The sequence below is a fragment of the Diabrotica virgifera genome, chromosome 5 (genome assembly GCF_917563875.1).
Source record: "Diabrotica virgifera virgifera chromosome 5, PGI_DIABVI_V3a".
Lineage (NCBI taxonomy): Eukaryota > Metazoa > Arthropoda > Insecta > Coleoptera > Chrysomelidae > Diabrotica > Diabrotica virgifera.
In genome coordinates this window covers 90,532,226-90,551,680 of record NC_065447.1, presented here as the reverse complement: position 1 = coordinate 90,551,680, position 19,455 = coordinate 90,532,226, and the positions used below count along the sequence as shown (strand labels likewise).

Genomic DNA, 19,455 nt, shown 5'->3' with positions numbered 1-19,455 from the left:
ATGAAAAAATGCTGAGGTAATTAGAAGAGCAATTTACAATTTCTATTCAAAGAACCTAGTTCCAACGCTTAGTATGATCTACGATCAACTTGTTAAAGACTATTCCATTACGTATTCGCCTTTAACTTTATCAAGATTTTTGAATCACATTGGTTTTCGATACAAGAAAATTAATAAGCGATCATCAATAATGGATTTTCCTCGTCTAATTAAATGGAGAAATGAATACTTGGATGCTATATCTAAATTTAGAGATGAATAAAGACCGATATTTTATCTAGATGAAACATGGTTCGATACCCAAGATACTGCTCAAAAAGGTTGGACAGACAATTCTATTAAATGTGCACCCAATTATCCAATTAATAGAGGTCAGCGAATAATTATTCTGACCATTGGATCCAAAAATGGCTGGCTTGGAGGGGAAAGCTTTTTACTATCGGCAAAAAACATTAAAGGTTCAAAGCTGGACTACCATGAAAATATGACGAGTAGCTTGTTTAAGGAATGGTTTGAAAAGAAGGTGTTGCCAAATTTGCCTCCAAAAAGTGTAATTGTAATGGATAACGCAACGTATCACAGCGAACAAATTAGAAAAATCCCCGGTGTAGGTTCGACAAAAAAACAGATATCTGATTTTTTGTATGACAATGATTTGTACTTTGAAGAAACATGTACAAAAAAAGAAATGTTGGAAGTTCTTCACACAAAAGTGTTTGAGAAACAATTTGTTATAGACGAATTAGCCAAACGTGATGGTCATAATGTATTGCGATTACTTCCTTACTACTGTGTCTTCAACCCCATTGAATTAATCTGGAGCCAACTTAAAGAAAGTTTACGGCGAAACAACTGCTGCCCAAATTTAGTAGCGAATTGGTGTCACATGTTGTAGAAGAAATAAAAAAGATTTCCCCAACACTGTGGCAAAATTGTGTTTTACATGTTATAAAAACGGAAGATCATTACAGAACATTAACCTCACATATTAAACCAATAATTATAACATTAGATAACGATTCTAGTGAAGATGACAGCGATAGTGACATAGAGTTGTAATTTGTATTTATTTTTTTCCGTCTAAACGTCAAATTTTATTTTTCTATGTTATTTTCTATGTTATTTTTTATTATGTTATCTTTTTAATTCTGATTTTTGCTACCACTCTTTTAATCTTTTATTGTTATTATCATTAATTTCCTTAAATTCTTCAATTTGTTCATTTCTCTTATTTCATTGTACATAATAATATACCTATAACTACATAGATATAAATACGTAATAAATATAATGATATGATATTTAAATTTATATTTATTATTCTAACCCCATTAAAATATTATATCTACTTGAAGACTTGAATTTTTTTTTGTTAAGGGGATGGGTACGAACTTTCGGCTTTAAGCTGTTACGTTATTACCGAGGACCGAAAGTCCCTGAAAACTTCTATAATGTTGATTTTAATTAGTTACAGGGGTGAAAAACTAAGAGAAAATTTAGTGTGATTTTTAATTTCAAATATCTCATTCAAAAGAACTTTTAATTCATTCCAAGGGACTTTTGGCCCTCGGTAATAAAGTAATTTTTCATTCTGCGTTTAAATGTTTCAAAAATACTTACATATTAGTTTGCTCAAGATTCGAAAAAAATGATTACATTTAAAACACATTGAAAATTTTGACAGGCGTCAAAATTTTGCATTTGTTCCTTTCCCCTTAATTTTAGCGAATGCGCTCTTGGAGGGTTTGTTGTTTGTTATTATGATACTAAATCGGTAGGGACATCCCACCAGCGCCAGGACAAATTTCTTATATCTTGACGCGAAGAATACAAGACACCATTTTCAAAGAGATCTACATAGCTCCATTAGAAAGCATTTCAGGACTAGGTGAACTTGGTTAAATTGTCTTAAAATTACCTGAGGAATCTCCTGTCTTCGTTTGTCGGTAGAGTTTCTGAACGCCCTGTATACATACAAAATTTATTTCGACTAAACGATGACTGTCGCGAAATCAATTATTTTTCCCCATGCTATAATAGGTGGTATACCTATATTAAAATATGCGAGGTTCTACATAATATATTATTTATACATAAATACACGTAATATACAGGGTGTCCCGAAAAGATTGGTCATAAATTATACCACACATTCTGGGGTTAAAAATAGTTTTACTGAACCTAACTTACCTTAGTACAAATGTGTTCATAAAAAGAGTTACAGCCCTTTGAAGTTACAAAATGAAAATCGATTTTTTTCAATGGACCGAAAACTATTAGAGATTTTTTATTGAAACTGGACACGCATCATTCTTATGGCAGGAACATCTTAAAACAAAATTATAATGAAATTTGTCCATCCCGTAAAAATTTTAGAGGGGTTTTGTTCCCTTAAACACCCCCAAACTTTTGTGTACGTTCTAATTAATTCAGTATTGTGGTACCGTTATTTAAACACAACGTTTTTAAAACTTTTTTGCTTCTTAGTATTTTTTCGATAAGCTTTTATCGAGATCCGGCTTCTTTTTTAATATATTTACATAAAAATTGTATGGGGGTTTTGTTCCTTAAACCCCCCAAATATTTGTGTGCGTTTCAATTAAACGATTATTGTGATGCCATTGGTTAAACACGGTGTTGGTAAAACTTTTTTGCCTCTTAGTCCTTTTTTGATAAGTCACCTTTTATCGAGATGTAGCTTCTTTTTCAAAATATACCTAAAAATGTAAATTATAAATAAATTTTCAGATTATTAACAGGTCTCTGAAATCGTACTTAACCATATACAAATATGTGGTGGATTCGACAAAAATATTCAAAACATCTGGATAAACACTAGCTTATTGAAAAAGTACTAGGAGGCAAAAAGGTTTTAAAAACATTGTGTTTAACTAATGGTGCCACAATAATAATTTAATTGGAACGTACAGAAAAGTTTGGGGGGGGGGTTAAGGGAACAAAACGCCATAAAATTTTTATGGGGTGGAAAAACTTCATTATAATTTTGTTTTAAGATGTTGCTGCCATATAAATGATACATGTCCATTTTCGATAAAAAATTTCTAATAGTTTTCGATTTATTGAAAAAAATCGATTTTCATTTTGTAACTTCAAAGAGCTGTAACTTTTTTTTTGAGCATATTTGTACTAAGGTAAGTTAGGTTCAATCTAACTATTTTTGACCCGAGAATGTGTGGTATAATTTATGACCAATCTTTTCGGGGCACCCTGTATATACCTACGTACAAAATTTATTTCGCAGAAGCGATGACGGTCGCGATGACGGTCGCTAAATCAATCCTTTTTCCCCATCAAAAAATAGCTTTTACATTTATTTTAAATTTAAATACTTCTACATAATTTATATATACATACAAAAAATATATAATTACAAAATTTATTTTGCAGAATGCCATGACGGTCGCGATGACGGTCGCAATTGCGGTCGCGAATTCAATGCTTTTGCTCCATAAAAAAGTGCACAACGTCCCCAAAGAAGTTTTCACTTCAAAAATTAAATGTCTTAAATGTAATATTTATGAGACATTCAATGTCCTTCGCCATGTTTACCTGCATTTGTTTGATTTACTACGATGTTGGACGAAAGATTGTGACGCATGTGACGCACTTTTAACCTTTTTAGGTTCTTTTTAGATTAAAGGATCTTCTTTAGGTGGTCGTCCAAATAGTAATCTTTTTGACCCTCTAGTAACTCCGATCTTTCTTCTGCTGATTGATGTTGATTGCACTCTTATATTGGCCTTGTGTCCAAATCACCTTGCCGAGGACCTTCCTGCCGTGTTTAAAAAATTTTCCCAAGCCGTTTTGGATTTAATATCAGCCCTATTCTGTAACTTTTAACAAATCGAATAAAAGTGACCAAGTCGAATCGTAATTACCCGAAATCGAAATGTTTCATATTTATTGCGTCATTTTTGTGTTTGGATTGGCATTCTGTAATTCACATCGTAATCGAAATCGGTAACCTCTATTACACACGGTCAGGAGGTGGTGGCAACCCCGCATTAACAAGCGAAATGAGTGTTCCGTGAACTGCTTGTTGCTGGATATAAACTTTGAGATATGACACCGTTGCCATATCCTCAATTTTTTCATGCTATCACATTACATAAAGTTACGTTTAAAAATAATAAAATATTAATGTAAATACTGGATACAAACAGCTCAAAAAAAGATACATGGTTTAAATCAAAGTTAATTAAAATTTTTATAAAAAAGAAGATAAATTGATATAATATAAAAAAGCTAAATGAAGATAAGACGTATGTATATATGCTTTTAAATTAAAGATAATTTAAATTGATGTTATTAATTATTATTAATAAATTATTTAAAATCGATATGTATTACTAATAATCTGCAATTTTAAGATTTGATTCCAGCCGAAATAACTGCTGAACAACTTTTCCCAAAAAGGGCTTCTTTTCTATAATTTGTTCAGACTAGGAGCGTTGATTGGTAAATATACAAGTATTATACTGGTACAGTATATTTATCAATCAACGCATAAGAAGTCTCTCGTATGCGTATGCTATTGTTGTACATTATACCATTGATTGAAATTATCCCGATGGGTATCCCGAATAAAGTACGTGCCTCCTAGTGGCGGGATACGGGCAACAATACATTGGCTTATAGGGCAGTCCTTACAGTAGGGATCCTGGCCTATACAGAAAAATGCAGGCGGGTGTGGGGTAATACTGCACTTTGGTTGCATTGGTGGTGTATTGGCTAAACGTGCAGGGCAGGGTATGGTGCTAATAGAAAAGGCATTCAGGCATCAAATATCCAATCAAAACCTTTTCAGGCCATAATAATGAAAAGATCTCCAATTATATAAAACAAAACTTATACTGAGATGATGGCATCTCCTAAGGTAAAATGTGCCGGAAGTAAAATGAGCCTCCGTTCGGATTTCCGGGTGAGGACTATCTCAGGGGGAACACCATTGCAGGTTAGAAAAATCAGGATAGGGTCGTGGAATCTTGGTAGTCTTACAGGTAAGAGTCTGGAGTTAGTGGATGCGCTCAAACGAAGAAGAGTTCAAATTGCTTGCGTTCAAGAAACTAGGTGGAAAGGACAAAGGGCGAAAGAACTAGGTGAAGGATACAAATTGTGGTATGTAGGGAGTAGTAACACTAGAAATGGAGTTGGTATAATTGCTGATAGTGAAATGAAAGATAACGTAGTAGAAGTTGTAAGAACGAGTGATAGAATGATGTCAGTGAAATTTGTAATTGATAAAGAGGTACTGAATATTGTGTGTGTGTGTATGCTCCCCAAACAGGTCTGGGTGAGAATGAATGAAGAGCTTTCTATGATCAATTAGAAGACGTACTGAGTGATATTCCAGCAGAGGAGAAAGTTATAATAGGAGGTGATTTCAATGCACATGTGGGCCAAACCAAGACAGGATATGAAACAATACATGGGGGATTAGGCTTTGGAACTAGAAATAAAGCTGGAGATGATATGCTTGAATTAGCAACAGCATTGGATATGGCGATTGTTAACACATTCTTTAAAAAGAGAGAAACTCAACTTATTACCTACAAAAGTGGACAACATCGATCCCAAATAGACTACTTCATGATAAGGAAAGAAGACATACGTGAATGCAAGGACTGCAAGGTAATAGTTAGTGAGACAGTAAGCCAACAACATAAGCTGCTTGTTCTGGACATCGAAGTAAAAAGCGAAACTAAACAAAAATATCGGAGAGGACCACAAAAAATCAAGTAGTGGCTGCTGAAAGATGAGAAAGAAGGTCTATTCAGGAGAAGAATAGTAGAGAAAATATGTTTGAACATGAAAGGAAGTCCTAATACAATTTGGAGAAAAATGGCCAGTAGTATTAGAGAGACTGCTATTGAAATACTTGGGAAAACGTCAGGAAAAAAGTTTGAGGATAAAGAGACTTGGTGGTGGTCAAACGAAGTACAAGGAAAAATAAAAGAGAAGAGAAAATTATATAAAAAGTGGCAAGAAACCAGATCCGACACAGATCTTCAAAACTATATGGTGGCGAAAAAGGAAGCGAAAGTAGCAGTAGCAAAAGCCAAAGCAGAAGTGTATTCAAACTTATACGATGAACTTGATACCAGGGAAGGCGAAACGAAGATATATAAAATAGCCAAACAGAGAGCAAAGAAAGCAAAAGATTTTAATCAGATTAGATGTATCCGAGATGAAAATAATAAAATACTAGTTCACGAAAGGGATGTCAAAAAGAGATGGAGAAAGTACTTTGACAGCTTATTAAATGAAGAATTTGACAGACAGCCGGTAGAGTCAACGGAGACAGTAGCAGCAATGGTCACGAAGATAACCAACGAGGAAGTGGCTCAAGCGCTTCTAAAAATAAAGAAAGGAAAAGCGGTAGGACCAGATGATATTCCTGGGGAAGTATGGAGAGCCTTGGGAGAGACAGGAACAAGGTGGCTAGCAGGTCTATTTAATAGAATTATGGAAGTCGGACAAATGCCAGACGAATGGAGAAGCAGTATACTGGTACCTGTTTACAAAAACAAGGGAGATATACAACAATGTACAAACTACAGGGCTATAAAACTGCTTAGCCACACCATGAAAATATGGGAAAGAGTAATTGATAGACGGATACGTGAAGAGACCGAAATATCCGAGAATCAATTTGGCTTTATGCAGGGTAGATCAACAACAGATGCAATTTTCATTACAAGACAGTTGATGGAAAAATACAGGAGTAAAGAAACAAACGCTCATATGGTATTCATTGATCTTGAGACAGCATATGACAGAGTTCCTCGAGAGATTCTGTGGTGGGCACTCAATAAGAAAGGAGTCCCTGGTGCATATGTAAAGATTGTGAGGGATATGTATGAGGGAGTAACGACTAGTGTCAGGACAGGTGTGGGAGAGACTGATAAATTTCATGTGAAAGTAGGATTTCACCAAGGCTCTGTGCTTAGTCCGTATTTATTCTCATTAGTTTTGGACCAGATAACAGCGAAACTACAGGGTAACATTCCATGGTGCTTAATGTATGCTGATGATGTCGTGTTAGTAGGAAATAGTGAAAGAGACTTAGAACAAAAACTGGAACAGTGGAGACAAGCTCTGGAGGAAAAAGGTTTAAAACTTAGTAGGACAAAAACAGAGTATTTGGAATGTTCATTTAAAGATGGAGCTACTACAAATAAAATGGTATCTTTGGATGGTGAAATGATTGTGAAAAGCAATAGTTTTAAGTACCTAGGATCGGTATTACAGAGTAATGGAGAAATAGATGGAGATGCATGCAGTAGAATTAGGGCTGGATGGATGAAGTGAAAAGAAGCGAGTGGTGTGTTGTTTGACAGAAAAATTCCAATGAAGCTGAAGGGAAAATTCTATAAAACAGCCATAAGACCGGCTATGATGTACGGAACTGCATGTTGGGCAGTGAAAAAGAAAGAGGAACAACGAATGCATGTGGCGGAAATGAGAATGCTTAGATGGATGAGTGGAGTGACAAAGAAGGATAAAATTAGAAATGAGTATATTAGGGGAAGTCTAGGTGTGGCACCAATTGATGCCAAAATGAGAGAGCATAGGTTAAGATGGTTTGGTCATGTTCAACGTCGAGACGTTAATCACCCAATACGAAGAATAGCTGAAGTGCAGATTCCTGGAAGGAGTAGGAGAGGAAGACCAAAGAAGACCTGGGGGGAGGCGATAAGGCAGGACATGTTGGTAAAGGGGATTAACATTGATATGACCCAAGATAGAATTGTGTGGAGAAATGCAATTAGGGAAGCCGACCCCGCATAGGGATAAGGCAAAGAGAATGATGATGACCATTGATTGAAATTGTATAAGGAATAAGCGAAAAAATTATGGCAACACTGTGGCTGTGGCTGGCAAACATTCATATTTCGGATGCCAAGCCAAATAGCAAATAAATAAGGTTAGGTTCAATTAATACTCGTACATGTCTAAATTAAATACAGTGCGTCCATAAAGTAACGCCTAAATTCATTTTTTCGTAAACCGGCGACTTTAAGAAAACATCCCGACATAGGTCGATTTTTATTTTTAATTTCCGATTTTTGGGCATATATATCATACTAGTGACGGCATCCATCTGGGCGTGATGACGTAATCGATGATTTTTTTAAATAAGAATAGGGGTCATGTGATAGTTCATTTGAAAGGGTATTCAATTCTCTATTCCATAATATAAACATTAATATAATTATTTGTACAAGGTGTTCAAAAAAACATTTTTTTAATTAAAATAATTCAGAAAAAAAAAGAAGAATGTATGTAATTTATCTAATTCAAAATACGTTTTAATGTTGTCAGAAAACAGGAAAAAAATGTTTATTTGACAAATAAATATTGTTTTTCGCTTAAATTAAATGTTAAAGCTGCCACCCACCTGTCTCTTGCCAGTTTGAACATTTCGTTTAAGCGAAAATAAATGTTATTTGTCAAATAAAATTTCAATAAAATTTGTCAAATAAAAAGTCAAAGTTTTCTGTTTTCTGACAGTAGTAAATCGCCTTTTGAATTAAATAAATTACATACACTCTTCTTTTTGTCTCAATTATTTTAATTAAAAAATATTTTTTGAGCACCCTGTATAAATAATTATGTTAATATTTACATTGGTGGATATAGAATTCAATAGCCTTTCAAATAAGCTATCACATGAACCATATTCTTATTAAAAAAAATCATAGATTACGTCATCACGCGTAGACGGATGACGTCACTAGTATGATATATATTCCAAAAAATCGTAATTTAAACATAAAATCGACCTGTTTCGGGATTTTTCCTTAAAGTCGTCGGTATTTGAAATATCCAATTTATGCGTTACTTTATGGACGCACTGTATATAATTCTCTATATTCTATACAAATAATACCACTGACTAAAAATTAAGCAGTTAAAAGAGGTACAAATACTATAAATAATTATAAATAAGTAGTAATCAACTATTTTTAGTAGATATTAAAAATATAAACGTCAAAACAAAACAAAATGCGCTTGCGTCAAGCATAATTCCTTTAATCGAAATCTCATCTCGACAGGGTAAATGCTGTCGAAATGATTTCTATTCACTATTACGATTGTAGAGATTCCGAAGTAGTTATGGAATACCGATTTGGACTATTTCTATTCGACTTGGCCACTTCTATTCGATTTTACTGACTTCTATCATTGAAATGAGTTACAGAATAGGCATATGGGATAATCTTAGTCTCTGCAATAATTTTAGTGTTGATGAATCTGTTCAAAATGTTACATTTTTATCTTGTAGCGTATTAATAAAATGTAAAAAATAAAATTGTTTTTGTTCAGCTGTTTCATTTTTGTTTAAAAAGATATCGTCTGTAACATTATTTTCATCAATGTTATTAATGCTGTTATTAATATAACGTTCTGTAATACATTTACTGCATTCTGCAAGCCCGAAAATAAAAAACTTGAACTTTTTCGCCAAAAGCTAATTTAGCTACTTCGTATCGATCTTCAGAATTAGTAGCTGAAACGTTGCAAAAAATATATTAAAAAAATTTGCAATTGCAGTTTGATGGTTACAAACTGCACCCAATTTTCCAATTTCGCAGCTGCAAAATCCTTTTGCCATATCGACTTAAAGCACACTATTATTTTGCTCACTAGTAACTGTGTATAAATTTTTAGATAATTTAATTATATCTTTATTAGTCTAGGCGCCAAATAGAGGTCACCGTGTCCTGTTCAATTCCGATGGACAAACTCAACGGTTTCTTATGGATTTTTGGTTTCTGATTACGTATTTCGAGGGTGGATTTCGATCCGAGTGGTCAAAAATTGTTATAAACAATTTAATTCTTTATAAATTGTTTATAAGGTTCTGGCTCATAAACTAAAAGAGATACAAAAAAATATTTCAAATAAAATTTGTTCCTTAATAAAAAACGAAGAAAAAAAAACGTTTACTAAACTTCAATCCAACAGTTAGACTCAAGATATTGTAAAGTTAGTGAACAATGCAAATTGAAAATTGCAAAATAAGTATTTTTCGAAGCTTTGTCGATCATAACTCGGCTTTTGCATACGCAAGTGAGCCTTTTTAATTTATTAAATTACTTCATCTTCATTTGTTTTAAAGTTATACCCGTTTGAAGTTATAATTTTCTTAAAAAAATTGTACATTAATTTGTTTATAAGGGTTTCAAGCAAATTTGAGTTAAAAACATTTGTACTTTAATTAACAATAATGATAGAAGGACTCAAAAGGAACATTTTGAGCTTACGAAAATGTTCGTAACTTTATTTTTCGCCAAGATATCGATACTTTAATAGCGCAAGCTCTGAGGCACAAGATCGACTCACAGCGTATAGTTGTTCTGAAGCTATTTAATTGTGGCATCAATTAATCTAAATGGAAAATAAGCCACAATTCAACTGAAATTTATTTTATTAACGTTTTGACGTCCAAATCGGACGTCGTTGTCAAAATAAAAAATATTAATAAATTAAACAAAAATGTTGTTGCTTATTAAAAAATTCTTCTAATAATTTAATTCAATCTGACTGAATTCAGACATATACATTTTAAAGTAGTTTGAAATGATATTGCAAACATTTATATGTGGCGTTCCTGGGACGACATTACTGAAAGATAGTTAATTTGATTACATGAAACCAACCCTAACTCAAATTTTTCATTAAAAATTTAATGAACTCTCTTTCAGTAAAGTCGTCCCAGGAACACAACTCATAAATATTGGCAATATCATTTTAAAATCTTTTGAGTCAGATTAAATTAAATTATTAGAAGAATGTTTTTCTAAGCAACAACATTTTTGTTTGATTTATTAATATTTTGTATCTTGACAACGACGCCTGATTTGGACGTGGAAATGGTAATAAAATCATTTTTTAGTTAAATTGTGGCTTATTTCCCATTTAGAATAATTAATGCCCCAATGAAATGGCTTCAGAACAACTTTACGCTGTGAGTCGATCTTGTGCCTCAGAGCTTGCGCTATTCAAGTATCGATATCTTGGCCAAAAATAAAGTTACGAACATTTTCGTAAGCTCAAAATGTTCCTTTTGAGTTCTTCTATCATTATTGTTAATTAAAGTATAAATGTTTATAGCTCAAATTTGCTTGAAACCCTTATAAACAAATTAATGTACAATTTTTTTAAGAAAATTATAACTTGAAGCGGGTATAACTTTAAAACTAATGAAGATAAAGTAATTTAACAAACTTTGTTTGGAAGCCTATTATTAAGCTTTAAAATGATATCTTCTAATGCTCATTTTCGTGCGTAGAATCTGAGTTACGATCGATAGAGCTTCGAAAAATACTTATTTTGCAATTTTCAACTTGCATTGTGCACCAATTTTACAATATCTTGAGTTATAATTGTTGGATTTAAGATTAATAAACGTTTTTTTGTTCCTTTTTTATTAAGAAAAAAATTTTATTTGAAACATTTTTTTATTTCTTTTAGTTTATGAGACAGGGCCTTATAAACAATTTATAAAAAATTAAATTGTTTATAACAAGTTTTTGACCACTCAGATCAATATCCACCCTTGAAATTCGTAATCAGCAGCCAAAAATCCATAAGAAACCGTTGAGTTTGTCCATCAGAATTGAAAAGGACACGGTGACCCCTCTGGCGCCTAGACTATATGTTGTAAATATTAAACTTACAAGTCATAAGAAATGCCTCGAGAACAAAATCAGTAAAATAAAGAAATAATGCCCCGCTTCCGCAAATATATACCATTCCATTTATGAATTTTGCAACAAATATCATTTCATATACTATAATAATTGTTTTATAAAAAAAAAGAATAAGTTTTCACTCTAATGGCATATAAAACAACATAATGTTGCTCTACACCCCACCAGAATGAAAACAATGGGAACCTTCTCTGGTTACACCTCCGAGGCTTCTACAATTTTCAAGCCATACGGATGCTGAGACTAAGATTTATTACGAGAGACTGCGACTCATTCTTAAAATCAAAAATAAATAAGATGTATTGCTCAGATTGCTTTCCTCATCAAAAATTTCCAAACTCCTGTTATGTCCATCTCCTTTGTGTTTGTTCTAGAATCTGTTATGTGTTATTTATCGACTTTAAAACAATTTTTTTATGATTACAAAGAAACCATCTAATTCAACTCAACCAGGTAATGCTTTCAAAAACAATTTTAAAAATTTTAAATTAATTTTAACCTGCTCAACTATTTATTAAATTCAACAGATATTAACATAAATCAAAGATTTTTTCATTTATTAAAAAATTTTTTCATATATTATTTTTTCAACTTTTTGAGTTATACTCCAGTAGATAAGTAAGGCCGGTTCCCGCTCACCGTGGGAAAAAAGTGAGCCAGAATCGGTATGCCGGTTCCCGCTCACCGTGGGAAAAAAGTGAGCCAGAATCGGTATGCCGGTTCCCGCTCACCGTGGGAAAAAAGTGAGCCAGAATCGGTATGCCGGTTCCCGCTCACCGTGGGAAAAAAGTGAGCCAGAATCGGTATGCCGATTCCCGCTCACCGTGGGAAAAAAGTGAGCCAGAATCGGTATGCCGATTCCCGCTCACCGTATGCAATATAATCATTATCATCATCATGACAATGGATCATTCTAGGGGGGTAACAATGGGCCATGCTTAACATATATAAAAATGCAATATAATCATCATCATGACAATGAACCATTCTAGGGGGGGTAACAATGGACCATGCTTAACATGTATAAAAATGCAATATAATCATCATCATCATCATCATGACAATGGGCCATTCTGGGATGAAGAGCATGACAATGGACCATTCTGGGGTGAAGTACATGACAATGGGCCATTCTGAACATGTATAAAAATGCGAAATGCTATACGATTATCATATATAGGGCTGAAAATATAATATTTGTACAAATTATGAAAAATCGAATAATTTGAAATATTTACAAAAATATTTTAAGTTGTTTGTTAACATGCCGGGTGTGTATGGTTGATAAGAAAAGAGTGCAGACGTTATTTTTGCAACAACAGGAATCCGTTAAAGATATGACAAACCACAATGCTAAAAGGCCGGATGGAGTCGGATGATAACATGTAACCACAGTTGTTATTTGTGTAAATGTTATCGCATATTTTTAAAACCCACAAGGTCTTGTTTTTGCAAAACATGGAAAATCTTATCTCTGAAATGAACAACGTAACCGTGAGAATGTAAACATGTGATCACGTTCGTGTTGCGTGGGGGTAACGAGCTGCGGAATCCTTTAAAAAACAAATCATTGACATTGCCAAAACGGCATTACAACATATCTTCTTTGCTAATGATCCGATTTTGACGTATGAGGTATCAAATGAAAGCGGTGGCGACACAGATGGCAACTATCAATTCTTCTTCTGTCAACGTTCAACATTAATTGCCAATTCTTCTTCTTCTTTTCCGTATAGTGCCTAACAGAACGTGACAGTGCCTAACAGAACGTGATGTGCATAACGTCACGTGAATCACGCGACGTAAATAACGTGACGAGAATAACGTGACCTGATGGTTTCTAATGGCCTCTAATGGTCTCTGCTACACTCTATTCCCTAATGGCATAGACTATTTATCTTTAAACCATCCTAACAGTGTACCTCTTTAACGTGACATTTTACCGTGAATAACGTAACGTGAACGACGTTCGACGCAGGAGATGTGCTCCAAAGTTGGAATTTATTGAGACATTTCACGCAGAACATGATCAGTACTAGTATGAATCCCATCGAGTACATACATAGGGTAATGGAGTTTCAAAGTAAACTCAGCCTGTTAAATAAAGATATTAAATCATATGAGGATTTAAAACAAATTAATAGCCAATTCAATAGTCTGCATATTGAGGGGCAAACGTGGAGGTCTGAAGAGCAGCAGCAGCAAGGTCTTTACGCCTTTAGAAAACTACCACAAGCTACATATCCGTTAAGACGTATTCAGCCTACACCATGGGAGCCACCAACAGCGAGAATATGAAAAGTGAAATAGACAATGTCTTGTGTAATATTAGCATCTGTATTTATTTTAATTTTAAAAATTATTTTTGAAATTGTAAAAAGAAAATTTCAATCTTCATGTAATATAAGACTTGATCAATAAATAAGGTGTTTAAATAAAAAAACCAACATAATCTCCAACATATTTATTAATACATAGAAAAAAATTACAACGGTATTACAGTAGAAGAAAACCAGTGTCGTAGACGATCCACATTTCTTTCGGTGCATGAAAATAGACCAACAGCGTGGCAGGGGTTTGTAGCAGGACCAACGTTTCCAGTAGCAAGAGGCGTACCATCAAACTTGCAAACATCAATAAGAAGGGGAAAAACTCCAAAAATGTGACATTTCTTGCTTAAAAATTCGGCCTTTTGTTCTCCTCGGACATATATGTAATCAGCGGCATACAACAACTTGGTTTCAAGTATTTCATTTAGTTTGGACAATTCTACATCTCCATAAGTTTTTATTTCATGTTATATATTACAAAGTTATGTATAAAAAGAGCCAACTTTATTCAGTAAATATTTCAACTGTGTAATCAGGCTGTCATCTGGACAAGGAATTCCGAATAAGTTCCAATTAAATCTGCCAATTTCGATGATCTTCTTTGTAAATTCATTATATTTGTAATACGTGCTGCCATCTAGAAAGTATAAATGTCCATCTATATATTTAAATACCGATTTAACGGTGGTCGGTACTCCAGGGAATATGTCCTTTATAAGTCCTCTGCTAATGACTAGGTCTATTATGTCGTCATATTCAATGAATGCTGTATTGTCATACCATATATACGTCTTTCCTGTATGAGTCTGAAATACAACGTTTATCTCGGCATGGGGTGGTAATATAAACAGAGGTATATCTCTTGAAATAGTTATGCTGGGAAATGATACTGAGTACATAGTATTATTTGATGTAACAATTAAGTTACCAGCCGTATTCTGAAACACATACGAAATATTTCTTATTTGTTTAGGTAAATAAGTACTCAAATGGTCGGGATTATTCGGTACCATGTGACCATTTAGATCATTCTTCCATACAAATCCATCATGTATTATATACATATGATGGTTCTTAAACTGAGGATCATATGCCAGAAAGAGAATATTAGGATATTCAATAGCACAAAAAGGCGGTGCAGTTTTCGTTGTTTGGTGAGGTATAATCTCGGTTGGTATAGGACGGGGTCTTGTAGTATGCACCCTCGATTTATGCGATCGAGTTGATGTACTAGCCTGTGTAGGAATATAAGATGTACTTTTTCTCGGTGTTGCCTGGGTTGATGCACTAGTTTGCTGCGTAGTAATATATGTACTTTTGCGTCCGTATAAAGCCTCCATACCGTTAATATCATCCTGAGTAATAGTGAGTAATTTATGTGAATACCAGGGATACATTACAGCATTCTTATCGTTACTATGCGATAAACCTAAACTGTGACCAATTTCGTGAAGAATAACCATAAAGAGATTGGCAGAATCATAATCTGTATCGTTCACATTATAACTCCATTTTTCATCCAAGTCTATATGTATTTCTACGCAAGTATCATTAATGAGGGGAAAATATGCATGTGCTAATTTTCCACCACGACCATCAAACTGCTGTCCACACTCTCGGTTACCCATACAGTTGGAGCGAAAATAATGCTTTCCTTTAACGGCTGTTATAGTGATATCTGGTGTCGGAACAGGAAGAGTTACTCTGCTAAAATGCAAATTTGAAACATCTTCCCACATTTTAAAGGCTCGTTCAACTATTTGAATTATATGGTGCGCTCGATCAGCCTGAGGAAAATACCATCGTAGATTATGTTTATACCATTTTCCAGTAAGAGAGTAATCGTTTTCACCAGTTTGGCATCGAGGTTTTTGCATTAATGCTATGGTTTCATCGTTTAATGTACCATCAACATATAAATTATATCGTTCTTGGAAATGTAGGAGCGTTGTATTGAAATCTGCTAGAGAACCATTTTCTATATACCCATACTGATGAAAAAACCTCATAGCATCGTCTTCGGAAAAGGCGTCGGTTGCTGCTATAAAACGCAGGAGTAGCATACACATGAAAAACACCTCCATCATTGTTTACATACAAAAATAGACTAACCTATATTTGTGTAAGCATCAATTTATATATAATCCCATAAAACATATGATAGAGTGCCAAAGAGACCTTATACATAACATGCTGTTAAAACAGACATCATAACGTAATTTGCCATTCAAAATCCTGTAATGTGAGGTGCTACATGATAAGATTTGACATATAATGCGAATAATATAAGATAGAGGGTCAAAGAGGCGTTATACGTGACATGTTGTTAAAACAAACATCACAACGTAATTTGTCATTCAAAATCCTGTAATTTGAGGTGCCATACGATGAGAGTCACCTTACAATGCTAATAATAAACGATAATGTGTCAAAAGGGCGTTATACATGACATGGTGTTAAAGCAGACACCACAACGTAATTCATCATTCAAAATCCTTTAATTTGATGGGTCACACATTGATTTCTGATTATCCATTCCAAAGATACATGGTACATTGCCATAACGGCCTAAGGGATAACTTGGTTGAACTGTAAATGCTTCTTCGTATATCCTAGGCCGAACGTCACCAACATAAAATGAATGTTTTAAAAAAATATATCATATTTGTACAAAACTAATAATCAAAGACTTGGAATTATTTTTATATAAATATTTTAAATAAAAATATGTTTAAACAAAGTGTTTGTTACCAGCACCGGATGTAGTCAGATGATAACATGTAACCACAGATATTAGTATTATAAACTGTTATCAGTATTCGTTAACCGCAAAAATTATGTTTTTCCAGGTTTTGGTTGTATTTAATAAAAATAAAAGACAACATATTTAATAATACCATTTATTTTTTACATACAATCTGTTAAATCATTTACAAGTCTAATTTTATAATAAAATACATATTCTCTTAAAGCTAAACTTAACAAAGTATCTGGACAAATAGCGCAATATGCGTTAAAGGCTTCAACTGGTCCATACAAAGAGTCTTTGACATACAAATTTTTCTTAATGAAAGTTGAAAGGTTTATATAGTATTCGCGAAATTGTAAACTCTTCAACAGCATCACTTTATGGGACATCATGCTCTGGTCTGCTTCTAGAATTTGATTGACCTCTCCTTCCCATAAATAATATTCGACTCCAAATTTCTCAATGGTTACTAACTTTACATTCTCCATCACCAATTGTCGTAGTGTGTAGAAATCACCGCACTTTAATTCGATGGGGTCATACTCATCGGCAAAAGTAGGTAGGTCTGCTTGGAAAAAATCAACCAGTCTTTCTTTAAGCCACTCAATTATGGTTGCCCACTCGTTTGTGTGTAAACTGATTTTGTTACAAGTACCATGACGATACAGCATGATGGATGGTGAAAAATCTCGAGCTGGAGATAATCCAATTTTGATGTTGAAAGAGCTCATTGGATAGGTAGATTCTAATAAATAATATGGTTCATTTGTGGCAGCTTCTTCAAATTTTGCCAATACTCGATCTAATTCGGCGTCAGGACTGGGTGGCTGACTGTCATCATCATCATCATCATATTCTACACTAAATGATTGACTATCGTAGCCGCTATCTTGAGAACACATGGTGTTGTAACTGAATATGCCACTGTCAGGAGAACTCATCAGGTCTGTTGGAACTACGTATGCCGGTTCGTTGTTGAGAGAATTTATACTGTTCCCTTCCCCCACTCTTGCGGGCAATCCTTTTCCAAAAAATGTATTGCTACGCGGCGGATTAAAAGGTAGATCCTTAAACTACATCTGAACTATTGATCCAACTGTTGTGTTTGCTATCCAGTCCTAGCCATTTAACATACATCTTGGTGCCTTTTCGTCTAAGTACTTTTTCAACCAAGTAAATGTCGGGATTTTTCGTTTTCTGCAATTCTTCTTCGTAAAACCCACCGCTAATCGGCGCACCTTGCATGTCTTCTAGCAAATACGTTATGGGATTTGTTATCTTCACTTGTACAATTTTAAATAATTCTGTAGTCCAATTGGGCGTGAAGGCCTTTTCAAAGAAATGTTTTGCCTTTGATACACGTACAATATCACCAACTTTAAATTTTCGCGGGCCGGCAATCTTTAAGTGACTATAACTTTTGTGCAAAATAGCTTTTTCGTTGGATTTGTTGACCTGAGATGGCTTGTATCCTGTTTTACTATGTTTCGTATTATTGTATTCCTCGGTGATTACAGGTAGGGCGTCTAACCATTTGTATGATCCATGTAAACTGAAATACTTGTACAACTTTGCTTTCAACGTTCTAATAACTCTTTCACAAATGGCAGCCTTTTTAATCGTGTAGGTGCTGTAATGATTAATTTCGTGTTTTTTCATTAAATTTTGAAATTTTTTGTTGTAAAATTCCGTTCCCTGATCGGATTGTAGGTTCTTCGGCACTCGTTGAGTATGGGCGAGAATGTCCGAAAATGCCCGAGTAATTTCCTCACCTGCCTTAGTCTTTAGAGGACGTGTCCATACAAATTTTGAAAAACAATCAATTACAACTAGTATTAATTTATAATTTTTATTCTGGTGCGCATAAGGACGCATTTCAGCCAAATCCATTTGCCACAAGTCATCGAGTCCTTTGATTATTGTTCGTCGACGAGGATAGTTTTTGCGTGCATGTTTATGCAATTCGTTCACCACCTGTTCTTTAGACATTCTTATATACGACTTTCAATTGCTTTTAGGCGAGTATCTATATTCATCGAATGAAGATTGTCTACTACACCCTGTAATGCTGCGTTCATTTCTTTTATCGTCTTCTCCATCCGGTCTACTTTCAACGAATTTTTTGCAACTTTATCTGCAGCCATGCTAACGTTTTTATCTATGTCATCCGAATTGTTGATGATGTCTTGTTTAATTGTAGCAAGAGTACCATTAATTTCGTTTATTTTAATTTGCATCGAAGCGTCATGTGTCTGTAGAATGGGAATTGTAGTTTTATGAAGCTCTTTTCTTACTTCATTAAGGCCGATGGTTAAATCCTGTATATCATTAGTTTTTTGCTGCAACAACTTATTTACATTATTCTCCGTATCCTTTTTTACTGTATTTAAATCATCTTTGATTATTTTTTGCAGCTTTTGCTCGAGAAGTGGGACTGTGGTTTTATGAAGCTCTTTTCTTACTTCATTAAGGCCGATAGCTAAATTATGTATATCATCAGTTTTTTGCTCCAATATCACACCATGTGCTTGAATTAATGGCAGGTGTACGTTACGCAACTCCATTATTTGAGCATCAACGTATTTTTTCGTTGCAGCATCACCATTTTCCGATGGGTCCTTAACATTACAAATTT

At 34.0% G+C, this 19,455-nt stretch overlaps 1 protein-coding gene across 1 annotated transcript; it reads right to left on the bottom strand.

The window, feature by feature from the left end:
- Positions 1-14,553: 14,553 nt before the first annotated feature.
- On the bottom strand, positions 14,554-16,158 carry LOC126885401 (matrix metalloproteinase-18-like). Its single transcript, XM_050651966.1, has one exon. The coding sequence runs from the start codon at positions 16,156-16,158 to the stop codon at positions 14,554-14,556; it is 1,605 nt and encodes a 534-aa protein (XP_050507923.1).
- Between the last annotated feature and the right edge of the window lie 3,297 nt (positions 16,159-19,455).